The sequence below is a fragment of the Lactuca virosa genome, chromosome 5 (assembly GCF_052849685.1).
Source record: "Lactuca virosa cultivar CGN04683 chromosome 5, Lactuca_virosa_CGN04683_v6, whole genome shotgun sequence".
Classification (NCBI taxonomy): domain Eukaryota; kingdom Viridiplantae; phylum Streptophyta; class Magnoliopsida; order Asterales; family Asteraceae; genus Lactuca; species Lactuca virosa.
In genome coordinates, this window is record NC_136430.1 from 398886567 (window position 1) to 398899466 (window position 12900).

The 12900-nt window shown below is 33.7% G+C and overlaps 1 protein-coding gene across 1 annotated transcript; it reads right to left on the minus strand.

Moving 5' to 3' along the window:
• Nucleotides 1–5217: 5217 nt before the first annotated feature.
• On the minus strand, nucleotides 5218–6572 carry LOC145116427 (cis-prenyltransferase 4, chloroplastic-like). Its single transcript, XM_079052774.1, has 3 exons — nucleotides 6125–6572; nucleotides 5963–6030; nucleotides 5218–5862 (listed from the first exon to the last, which is right to left on the minus strand). Exons 1-3 carry the CDS (start codon nucleotides 6488–6490, stop codon nucleotides 5424–5426), a joined length of 873 nt encoding a protein of 290 aa, XP_078908900.1. The 5' UTR covers nucleotides 6491–6572; the 3' UTR covers nucleotides 5218–5423.
• Between the last annotated feature and the right edge of the window lie 6328 nt (nucleotides 6573–12900).

Sequence of the window (12900 nt, forward strand, 5' to 3'; positions counted from 1 at the left end):
AACAGACCACAGATTCCTTTTCTATTCTGCATTGACACAGATGATTCTTTCCACAAATACGACATGATGGCGATTGAATAGAAAAAGATTGTGATCTATCGCGACCACGAACGGCGCTCTGAGATTGCTCTCTTGTATTAGAATCAGATCAAACAGATAGAGCTGGTAGAATAGAGGAAACATGAACAATTTGATCGATACAGGGATGCTTTGGAACAGAAAGAGTGGCACCACGTATCTCTAAGTCATGCTCGTGCTTTCGAGCATACTCAACAGCTTTGTCAAAGGACAGAACATCCCGATTGGCTACAAAATCGTGGATTTCATGTCGTAGTCCCTCCATGAATAACTGAATTTTCTCGTCTTCAGTTGAAATATACTTTGCAGCAAACCGTGCTTTTTGATTGAACCGGGTTTCATACTCATTCACAGTCACTCCTCCCTATTTAAGCTCGAGGAATTCTTTTTTCATTCTTCTCCTCATATCTTAAATGACGGTAGGTAAATGACGATTTACCAATTTCCACCATGAAAAACGAAAAAGGGCTTTAAGTCTTAAATGAATTGAAATTCCTAGATTCTTTTGAGATTCATTGAACTTTTCAATGGCATGTTTAAATCTCGATATGCCCTTCAAGCTTGTGACTGGGATACCGACGATCACAAACAAGGTGTGAATAACCATGCAAATGTACTTGGTACCCTCGATGTCATTTACCACCTAATCAATGTGTCGGTTAGCCACACACGCTCCATTGATCTATGATAAACATTGAGTTGCCCTTTGCCACCTTTGCTAGTCCCAAATTAGTGTGCCGGTTATCCACGCACACTCCACTAACGACTTGGCAAGGTGCAAAGTGTAATTTCATGGAATAACATCATTTCACATTTTTCCTAAAGTAACTAAGATTGAGAATTTTATAAAAACATTTAGCTAATTTATGTTTCATTATACTTATTAATGAGGAATTAGCTGACCTATCCTACCCGTTCGGCTAACGACCCTCCACTAATCAAGGAAGCGGTGGGTGAGAATGGACACCCATTAAACTCCCATTTTATAGGCAGCAACCTTATACCCCCTTATAGATCGGCTTCGTGAATGAGACCTACTAACGCTAAGACTAGCTTAATCTTATATATATATATATATATATATATATATATATATATATATATATATATATATATATATATATATATTAATCTTATAATAATATAATAGTATAAGGGTTGAATTTTAAACTTGGAAAATTCTAGGGTTTATAATTTAAATATTTCAAAATTAAACTTTTAATCAAAAACTTTAAATTCCAAAACTTGAGGGCAAGTTTTGAAACTTTTCAAACATCTTTTAGAATAAATTTGAAAAATAATTAATTAATCATATTATTAATATTTATCACATAATTTGACCTAATCTATTTTCTTTACAAGATAATTCAAGTCAAAATTACAAATAATCAATTTTATCGTATAAAACAAGTAATTATCTTATTTATGACAATTATCTTTCAACTGAATTAGGATAATCAATACTATATTGAAAAAATCGAGTTTTATCAGTCAAATACGTTTTTGGTAATTATCCCAATTCAATTTTAGTCAAAATCCCAAAAAATCAGCCACCAGACGAGCCGACTCGCCGAGTCACAGAACAGGACTCGTCGAGTTCATCTGGTGACTCGACGAGTCCATCAGTCAGGGGCATGGTTTTTTGACTTTTGAGCTTGAACAAATTAACTATGCATCAAATACAAACGACAAACGATCTAGGCTCTGATACCACTGTTGGGTTATGAGCAAAACATCAATCCTATGGTGTTCATGCAAACCCTAATGCTTGGATCTAGTTTTTCTATTTGTACATGCAACAATTGTCCAAGACTTGAAAACCCTAATCTAGCATACAACAAACGAAATTAACATCTAATAAACAAGTTAGAAAGTTACCTTTGATTGTTGCTTGATGATCTTGAGCTTTTGAGAAACCTAGCACCTCAAATGCGATGCCTCTAATGAATCACAAACACTAAAAGCAATTAGATGATCTTGGAGAGAGGGGAAGGCTAAAATCGTCTCTTGGAATCCTTCTAGGGTTTCTGGTAGTCAGATTCTAATGCCCTAGGGTCCTTCATATAGTTGTAGAGTTAGGGTTTCGGTCAAATACCTAATTAGGTTGCTCAGGCCCTAAGCAGCCCACAAGATCCTTCTACAATCCCTAGCTTGGATGATTTCTATATGGGCTCCCATATAAAATCGTCCATCCCTTTCCTAAGGGATCCACTACCCATATTGCAACTATCTTATAATTACAATATCAGTCCCCCAAGTTTAATTAATATCTTTGGACCACAAAATTAATTCTAAATTAATTCTTGACCAATATTAATGAAATAAATATGATTTCTCCTTTAATATAATATTCATATAATATATTAATAAACCATAATAACCTCTTTCTCTATTATTCATCCAGTCAAGTTGCTCTGGTGAAGGCAACCCAAAAGGACCATGCTACAACCAGGTCAAGTACATACCAAATATAGTTATGGTTTAGACACCTAATCCAACAGCTAATACCATCTTGTACCATTTTGTACATGTGTACATTGGTACACAACTTTGTGCTTGTCGTAATCTTGATCGATATGTGATTGTGCTATACGAGAAGATCACTCGTTGTGAGCACATGCAATTATACTATGTTGGGGATGTTAAAGTCATTGATATGCCAATAAGGAGAGATAGTTTAGAGCAGGTTGCCACAACGAGTTGATGTGATGTGTCCTAATAGCTACACCTAATTTACCTACTATCCTATTAGCTATTCGACCCAGGGCAGTGCACCCTTTTGCAAATAGTATAGCACAAAAGTCGGGTATCGATCTCAGGGAACAGAATTAATTATTTAACCTACTTACTATTAAATTAACCTAAAATTCTAAGCAAAAGTAAAATGGTTTTTATCTAATTTTGCAAGTGTAGACAAACTTAAATTCTCAACAACTTATTCAATCAAATATTAAAAACATTTATGTTAGTTCAAATCCACTTTCCCTCAACGGTTAGCTATTAATTATGGACAATTTCCGTTGGTTACCAATTAATTTATTATTAGCAATTCACGTCCAAATTTACTAATGTTGAATTAATTCATGTAGAGCTATGCACGGTCACACATAATTTAACACGGAATCAATTATTAATTATTATTGGAGCTATGTAAGATTGACTAAACAAACACAATATTATAGTCACAATATATGTTCTCTAACACAACCAAAACTAATACTTTAATCACTTAACTAAGATTGGTTGGATCCTAGCTCTATCAATTTCAATGGTCACTAAGTTACTAGGTGTCAAGTTCATGCAATTCAATATTCACTAAACTACACAGAACATGAGTTAAAGCAATTTATGTATCAAATTCTAACATGTTAGGTATTAGAAATCAAACACAAGCATTCAACCAACACGAAAAATCCATAATCAAATAACTAATTCATGAGTTCAAGCTTCATCTAGCTAACAGAAGTAGCTAGATTTAGCTACTCATAGTAACAATCAAACATGCAATCTTCATTATTCAAAACATATTAATGTACCAAACTAAGAATAAAGTTATGATCTTCTCTTTCTCCTTCCTTGGATGTTATTACTAGGTTTCTGCCTTCTTTTCCTCTGAAAAACGACTTCTGGAATCTCTATTCTCTACAGCTAACCCCTTAAATCCGTAAACATAAAGGATATATATATATACTTTTAGGGATTTTGAACTCCACGATGTGGACTAGGACTCCACGTCGTGACTTTGAATGGATCCGTACCGGGCAAGGACTTCGACTTTCCGTGTACTCATCTTCTAGAATCGCCTATGCCACGTCGTGTAAGTGAAGTCCACGACGTGGATATAGTTTTTCCATGAGATTTTCTTTTCTTTAATTCTCCAAGCCTCCAAAGTTCCATCACTTGTTGCTTTTAGTCCTTGTTTTTCAAGACGACTTCTTTTGGCTGCAAAATGTAATTAGATCTTATAAGTACACTTGGTGTTAGTGGTGGTGGGAGAAAGGCGGATGAGATAATAGATGGTGATCGGAGGACTGGCTCTAAGGTTTTGAGTGAAAAAGAGGTGGAAGAAGACGACTTGGTGGGTATTTGTAGATTTGTGTTTGTTACTTCCCTTAATTTAGATGAGGGTATACACATAATTGTCCATTGAAAAGAAAAAATTAGCTTCCATTTAAAAAATATACATATAAGTTTTTTCCATTTGAGACAATAGCTTGTTTGTAAAGCTACTACAACCAGGTTATTATTCTTATTCTTACCTAAATAATCAATTTCCATAAATAGACTTCATAAAATAACCATCGTATTCACGAAAAGCCCCAATGACCATATACTTTAACAATTCGTTATGAATTTCAAACTTAAAAAAAAAAAAAAAAAAAACACGTTTGAAATTTGTTTATTCGAATAACCTGCATGTTTGAGCGCCATTATACATTTTTGAATATGTTTATCCTGAAAGAAAAGAAAAAAAAAAAAAAAAAGCGAAGTTTGAATTTTTCAAGTTTGCCAAAAAAATGAATTTTAATTTGATTTCTTGACATATTTAATGGTGTTCTTTCCATGATTTTAAATTTATAACTTGTTCCAACTTTCAAATTTCCCTAGATGTTGTGGAAGTCATTCCAGTTTAACAAAAAAAAAAAAAAAAAAAAAAAAAACATGTTGTGGGAGCTATAAACTGAATTTATTCTATTATGCTCGGGTTTTAGAGGAATACCGTATTAAATAACCATGCTCGAGATAAATAAATCATGTTCTTTATGTAATTACGTTTCACATTAATTTTCTTTTAATTTACACAGCAACGTGAAATTTTAAATGAAACTTATAGAAAAAACGCAGACAAACGGTAAACATAAACCCTTTTTTGCTTCTGTTTTTTTCTCTGTATCGCTAAATTAAGAAAGCTAAAAAAAATAAAAAATAAAAAAATAAAAAAATAAAAAAAAAATAGACGCACCCTGAAATAATGGCTGAAGACGTACATTTATATATGGGTTAAAAGAAGATGGGCCTAAAAAGGTTGGGCTATCTAATCAAGGCTAAAATAACCCAACAGAAATATGTAACAATGTTTTCATTATAGTTATAGAAGCATAACATACAATATTTTACTTCAAATTGTTTAAACGGTTGAAACGTAATGTCTAATTTAGTACGAGTAGCATTAACGGATAAAAAAAAGATATTGTTTCATAAGCATACAACCATAGGCGGATCGACTTAAAAAAGGTTTGTCCAAGAATAGCATTTAAACAAGTCGGCATCACCAGATCACCTCAAAAGTCTAATTAAGTATATAGCATCTGTTCAATTCTTAGACCATTTAAAAGAATTTCAATTCATGCACCATATCGCCTTGATCTCTCTTGAAAAACATGTAAAGCACGTAAAAGTTCATCTTCTCCAAAATCTGGCCAAAGTGTTTGACTAAAGTATAGTTCAGTATATGCCAACTGCCACAAATAAAAGTTGCTCACTCTAACCTCCCCGCTAGTCCGAATAAGGAGATCAGGGTGTGGTAATTGCATGGACTTCATACCAACTTCATTATCAATCATTAACTCATTGATTTCTTCGGATTTAACCACACCATCTTTGACCTTTAGAGCTATGGTTTGACAAGCTTGGACAATATCATACTTGCCACTGTAATTAACCGCTATAACAAGATTGAGTCGTGAATTGTTCTTCGTGCTGTTTTCAGCATGTGTGATAACTTCGCGCAAGGATTGTGGAAGGTTTGATACGTCTCCCATGATAGAAAGCCGGATATTCTCCCTGTTCGATCAAGCAAATGATCAACGTAACTTAATCACAGTTCTCTTTTAAAATTGGCTTATGGTCGAACAATAACATGTTGTAATCAACAAAAATTTACCTATCCATATAAGCAATTTCATCTTTTATTTTATCTCCGATCAGAGCCATGATGAGATCAACTTCAGTCTACCACAAACAGAAGCAATCAATCCCACGATTAACCCAGCTGCAAATAACTTATGAAACTGAAATTAATCTATAATATCAATATCACACATACTCTGGGTCTTAACCAGTTGTCAGATGAGAAGGCGAAGACGGTGAGAACCTGGATTCCCCACTTACGACACAGATCAACCACCAACTTCAAGGCTCTGGCACCCGCCAAGTAACCGGCCTGAGGCATTAATCTTTGAGACCGAGCCCATCTTCTGTTTCCATCCATGATGATTGCCACATGCTTCGGCATTAACTCGCGATTGAGTCCCTCTGGAGTAACTACCGTTTCCTCAGGCCAAGTGTTTCCACCGCTGCAGGCAATTTGATCTTTGATGGATGCATGAAAAAAAGGTTTGTTGGTTGATAGAGAGAAGCGCTTTGGAAGGTAAGAGCAAGGAATGGGTGAGTAGAGGGAAAGAGATATCATTATGAAAGACCGATTATGGGGATGATAATTGGAGGAAGATGAAGTAATAACCCCACGAGGTATTTCGGATGATTGCCAAAATAATTACATTTGAGTAGATATATAGTCACACTCTTGAAACCTGTCTTATATTATGGATAGAAAAAAAAAAGAATCAAAGATAATCACAAAGAAAATGTGATATATATATATATATATATATATATATATATATATATATATATATATATATATATATATATATATATATATATATATATATATATATATATAGGGAGAGAGAGAGAGAGAGAGAGTGTGTGTGTCAGGTTCTTTTTGAGAACCAAAAGATTTGTAATAACTTGCGAACTCATAATCAACTCATCATTTTTCAACACCATAAACACCAATTTTCTCCAAGTGGTGCGTCTAAGCCATATCTAGACTTAAAAAAGGACTTGACGATTTTTTTCTATGACTGCTGATGAGCACAATCAACAGTTGTACGGACTGCTGATGAGCACATTTAGCAGTCCTATGGACTGCTGATTGCTCACCAGCGGTCCATATGACTACTAATTGTAGATATCCGCAGTCCATATGACTGTTGAGTGTGCTCATAAACAGTCTGTATAACTGCTGATTGTGCATACATGCAAATTTCAAAAATAAATAAAAAAAAGTTGTCAAATCTTTTTTTGAGCCTAGATATGGTATAGGTGACGGAGGTAGCGGTGGTGGGGTTAATTGGTGGCATGGGTAGTGGTAGTGGTGGTGGCGGTGGCAGATGTAGTGGTGGGGAAGGTGGCGGGGGGTAATTGAACGGGCGACGCTGAATAATCATTTACGATTATAACTCTCCCGTCGCGTCGCTACGCCGAGCACTAAAGCGGCAAATGAGAAATATGTGGTTGAGGTTGAATCTCAAGATCTCTATTTTTTTCGGAATCTTAACGGAACCTATATATATATATATATATATATATATATATATATATATATATATATATATATATATATATATATATATATATATATATAGAAAGAGAGAGAGAGCTAGGTTCAAATGTGGATTGACATCTATTGTGTGGACATGTGGATAATGCTATTCTGTGAGAATTACAAAGAAAATATGTTGTTTGATAATATGAATACGTTCAATCTTATATGATTATTTTAATTATTAAGCATTTTTACTAATTAAATCGTCTATATGGTTATTATACACTTTTTTTAATTATTCTCATTCTGTCAGAATGTTATCAGGATGTTTATTGAGTCGTATTCTGTAAGAATTAAAATAAATAAAAAACGATGAATAAGAACAAAAATGAATTAGAATTGGTGAGAATCCATTAAAATAACAATAGTTCTGTGAGATTGAACGTATTCACATTACTAAACAACATATTCTCTTAGTAATTTTCATAAAATAGCATTATCCACACGTCCACACAATAGTTGTCCATCCACATTATAACTTAGCCCCATATATATATATATATATATATATATATATATATATATATATATATATATATATATATATGATCAAATGAGAACCCTAAAATGTTAAGAACCCTAAGAACCCCTAATTTCTAACATCTAATAACATTTCAAACACTTCCAAACTTTTTTTGCAAGAAAACTCTCTCAAACTCTCCAAACAACATAAACCCTAACACCACTTCAGCTACCTGCCGCCGCCACCTTCTGCCATAACTATATTTGGTATGTACTTGACCCGACCCGGCATGGTCCATTTGGGTTGCACTTCACCGGCACAATTTATATGGATAGTCTTTTGAGAATAGTATATTTATGATTTATATTAATATATTATAAGTTCTAATATATTAATATATAATCATATTATTTAATTAGTATTGATCAAGAATTAATTTATAATTAATTAAGTGATCAAAATGAACTAATTAAATATGGACTCTTAGATATATATATATGTAGTGGGCCAAGTTCATTTAGGTTGGGCTAAGTCTTCATGGATAGTCCATGGAGCTTTAACCCATGGATCCTAGGAAATGAAAGGTCATGGGTATTAGGGTTTAACCCTAATCCTCCACACTATATAAAGGGTCTTATGGTTCATGAAATTAGGCGAGTGGCTAGTGTGGATACACTAAAGAGGGCAATAACCGATTTCATAAGTGTGAGCCAAGTATCCATATTCTCTAAAGGTTTTCCAAGGTGTTTTGGTGATTTGTGATTCCACTTGAGGCTTCCACACTATTGGGGCTAAGCTCTTAAAGTTCAAGACTTCAAGCTTCATTAAAAGGTATGTATTCTAACTTGTTATATTACCCAAGTATCAAGGATTGTATGCTAGATAGGGTAATACCTTGGAATATTCATATTTGCATGTATAATAGAGAAAACATAGATCCAAGGTATTTAGGGTTGCATGTACACTTAGGAGTGTTAGAATGCTCAAAAACCCAACAGTGGTATCAGAGACATGGGTTGTTTTATGTTATATTCATGCAAATGTTTGATTTTCAAAGTTGAAAAAGAAAGAAAAAAAAACATGAAGTTTGTCAAATTTTAAGATAATTACTTGTTTTGTGAAAAACTAATTATTTGTAAAATTTGAATTATTTGTTATATGAGTTGAATTAGGTCAAATTTAGTAAAAGATAAAATGATATGATTATTTTATTAGTTTTAAAAGTTTGATCTAAATGTTTTAAGGAGTTACAAATTTTGTCATAAAATTTTGGAGATCAAAAGTTTTTTTAAAGTTGTGATCTTAAGTGTTTTGAAACCTCCATAAGTTATGGATATGAAAACGTTTTAAAAAAAATTGATTCAAAGTTTTTATGGAGTTACAAAATTTGGTGTAAATGTTTTAAAGAATTCCATAACTTATTCTTAAGTTGTGGAACATGAAAAGTTTCATCATAAAACAAGCATTTAACTCCATAAGTTATGGATTACCAAAAGTGTTTATGTTTCCTTGATTTATGAGTTAGTTTAGATTAATGGAAAAAAAAAATTGTGTTTTAGTTGTTTTCAATCTTAATTAATCTAGAGGTAGTTCATAAAATGTGTTTTTGTAACTTGTCCTCAAGTTACATAAAAGGTCACATTTATGAATCTTAAAACTCATAAAAGTGTCATAGGTTACATAAAAAAAATGAAGAGTCTTTTTCATTAAATAGTATTATTACTCCATAACTTGTCCTCAAGTTATGGATGTTTAAGAGTCACTTCTTTAAAAGTGTTATTAAAGAATAAGAGGTTACATAAAAAATGAAGAGTCTTCATTTTAATGAACCATTAAACTCATAAGTTATGAAATGAAAAGTTTTGAATAGTTTCAAAAACTTGCCCTCAAGTTTTGGAATTTGTAAAGTTTTCACTTATGAATACTTTAATTCCAAGTTAAGCCCTTAGAATTTTAAAAGTTAAAATTCAACCCTTATACTTTATAATATTATAAGTTAATAATATTTATATATATGTATAAGAGTAAAGTCGTCTTACCATTAGTAGGCCTCATTCACGAAGCCGGTCTATAAGGGGGGTATAAGGTTACTGCCTATAAAATGGCAGTTTAATGGGTGTCCACTCTCACCCACCGCTTCCTTGACCGGTGGAGGGTCGTTAGCCGAACGGTTAGGACAAGGACAATAATTCTCCCTTCATTAAAAGTATTAATGATAAATACTAAGTAACTAAACTCTTAATAATACCTAATCTTAGTTACTTAGGAAAATGTGAATTTGGTGTTAACCCATGAAATTACACTTTGCACTTTGCTTAAGTCAGTTAGTGGAGCGTGTGTGGTTAACCGGCACACTAGCTTGATTTAACAAGGTATGCAAAGGGTAACTTAATGTTTATCATAGTATCGGTGGAGCGTGTGTGGTTAACCGGCACATCGATTGAGGGGTAAATATTAAGGTTACCAAGTATATTTGCATGGTTATTCACACCTTGTTTTGTGATCCTCGGCATCCCAGTCACAAAACCTGAAGGGCACACTCGAGATTGAAACATGCCTTTGAAAAGTTCAATGAATCTCAAAAGAATCTAGGAGTTTCAAAACCAATTAAAACCTAATAATACATTTCGTTTATCTTGGTGGAAATTGGTGAATCGTCATTCACCTACCTTCAAATATTTTATAGCTTGGATTACGGCATCCCTCTTCCAAGTTATAAAATAGTTTGTTGGGTCCTAGCCTTAATATTTCATATTGGGTGTTATATTAAGGACTTTAGATCAACTATCTTGAATATCTCCCAAAAAGATGTCTGGTTCAGACATCTATGATCCTCCCAAATCTCTTGGAACTTCACTTCCTCCACCTCCTCCAATTATTCTCCCTAACCCACAAGTTCAAGGTCACTCAAGCCCTATTGGCAAGCAAGGTCTATGTGTGATCGCATCTTGGAGATGAAGTTAGATATTGACAAGCCGGGAGAGTTGGGTGTCAAACTCTTGAGAAAGTTGGTGGTTCAATCACTTTCTAAGTCACATAGTGAATTCCTTTGGGACTACTATGAAACAGACTATGACATGACCCTTAATGATCTTATTTATTTGCTTGGTGTTGCTGAATCAGCAATAATTTGGAGCACTGGGAGAGCAAATTTGATTAGTATATCAACTTCCCAAGCTACCATGGACATTAACAATGGTAACATTGGATATCTAGAAAAGCCTTCTCTTCCCAAGGAAAGGGATTGACCATAGTCAACTAGGTTGACCAAATGGTAAAGAGAAAGGCTAAGTCTGCGATAATCCCATGTACCATTCCCAAAGAGTCCCTATGTTTCTCTTGCCAAAGGAAGGGGCATTGATTGCGAAGCAGCCTATTTACCTGAAAGATCATAAGGTTGATCAAGTCAAGAAGATTGACTCTACTTCAGGTAAAGTCCACTATCTAACTCTGTTAAATTTCTATTCTGAGATTCTTGTTACATGATGTGACTGGGTCACATGTTGATGTTTTAAGAATCAAAGAAAAGTGAAGAAACTTAAAGGAAGTATATGCTGATTCTGATCGCGACGATGGATCTCGATCGCATGGTTCTGTGATCAGAATTTTGAGCTGTTGCTTAGGAGTTATGATATATTGCTTAGGAATAGATAACAACAAAGTTTTTCATGTGCTTTTGCACTGTAAGGATAGTTTTTCCGCAAAGTTTTTAAAATAAAAGGAAAAAAAAATTTGATTTTATTTATTTTAAAATATCCTTACAATGGCATTTGTGAAAAGGAAAAAAATTGTTGCTTATATGATTCCATTAATAGCAAGAGTGGAAATATGAATTTGATTCTTTCATTTGTGGTAGTGTCTAAATTTTCCAAATAACGAAAGATTTTCATCACCCAAGTTTCAGTTGGATAGAAACTTGGAATCACGCAAGTTGTATAGTATGATGAATGAGAACTTTCAAGCATTGGAAAATTAAGACTAATTACTTGTTCACATGGATGTATGAGTCAAGTAAAGGACTAAGGGATCGAGTACACATTCTTGTGCACTGATCAAGCCCACCACAAATGTAACTTGAGTGACACATCTTAAAGAAGGTTTATTAACACTAGTGAAATGTAAGAGTAAAAGGTTTTCTACTCTTGTACATTTGAATTTGGTAAGTTGTGATGTTTTGGATAAAACAGAGACCAACTTAGGCCAATTGTGTTAAGTGTTTGTTGTGATTAGAATCCACACTATCTCTTGAATATTTGGCAAGAAAGTCTTATAGGTCAAGGAGACAGTGGGAGTCTAAAAGATCCTGAAAGGGTTTCAAGAAGTAATCAAGAATAAAACTTGTATTTCATCACTAGCACACAACTAGAGATTTATAACCTATCGTGTTGACATTTCTGTGCCCATTCCAGTTAAGTTGGCTATACATTTGAGTTCTACATGTTCTCAATTGTTTGCATAGCTACTTCGAAGCAATGGCAGGCCCTTGAGCTGCCAGGTGGCAAGAAGTTAAGATTGCACAAGTTCAATCCATATGAGTTAGGATTTGTCACTAACCTAGTCTTGTGATTATGGTTTGACAAATTCACATGGATAAGAACACATACACCATAAAATCTAAGTGTCATAAGGTTTCTCTCCGATTCATGAAATTGATGGTGAGTAAATTCTTTCACTGAGTAGATTTTAAGTAGATAGCAATTGTGATATTTGCAGTTCTCAAAGTCGTTAGTGGAGCGTGCGTGGTTAACCGGCACACTAACATGGACCTATGAGAAATGGAAAAAGGTCTAAACAATTGAGACTATGATTATGGCATCCCTTTTCATAGTTCTGAAATTGTTTAGACACACCTGTGATCTATCTAAGATAAGGTGTATGATTTTGATAAAGTCTTATCAAAGCAATCTAGTATCACAAATCTGAACTTTGGTAAGAATGTCAATAAAGTATTGACTTCTAGAGGTCC

Excerpts from the sequence above, each read along its gene's own strand:
- LOC145116427 (XM_079052774.1), bottom strand. The coding sequence starts at position 6,490 with ATGATATCTCTTTCCCTCTACTCACCCATTCCTTGCTCTTACCTTCCA. Across the intron at positions 6,031-6,124 it reads ACAACTGGTTAAGACCCAGA|ACTGAAGTTGATCTCATCAT; the intron begins GTATGTGTGATA and ends TGTTTGTGGTAG. Across the intron at positions 5,863-5,962 it reads GAAATTGCTTATATGGATAG|GGAGAATATCCGGCTTTCTA; the intron begins GTAAATTTTTGT and ends TTGATCGAACAG.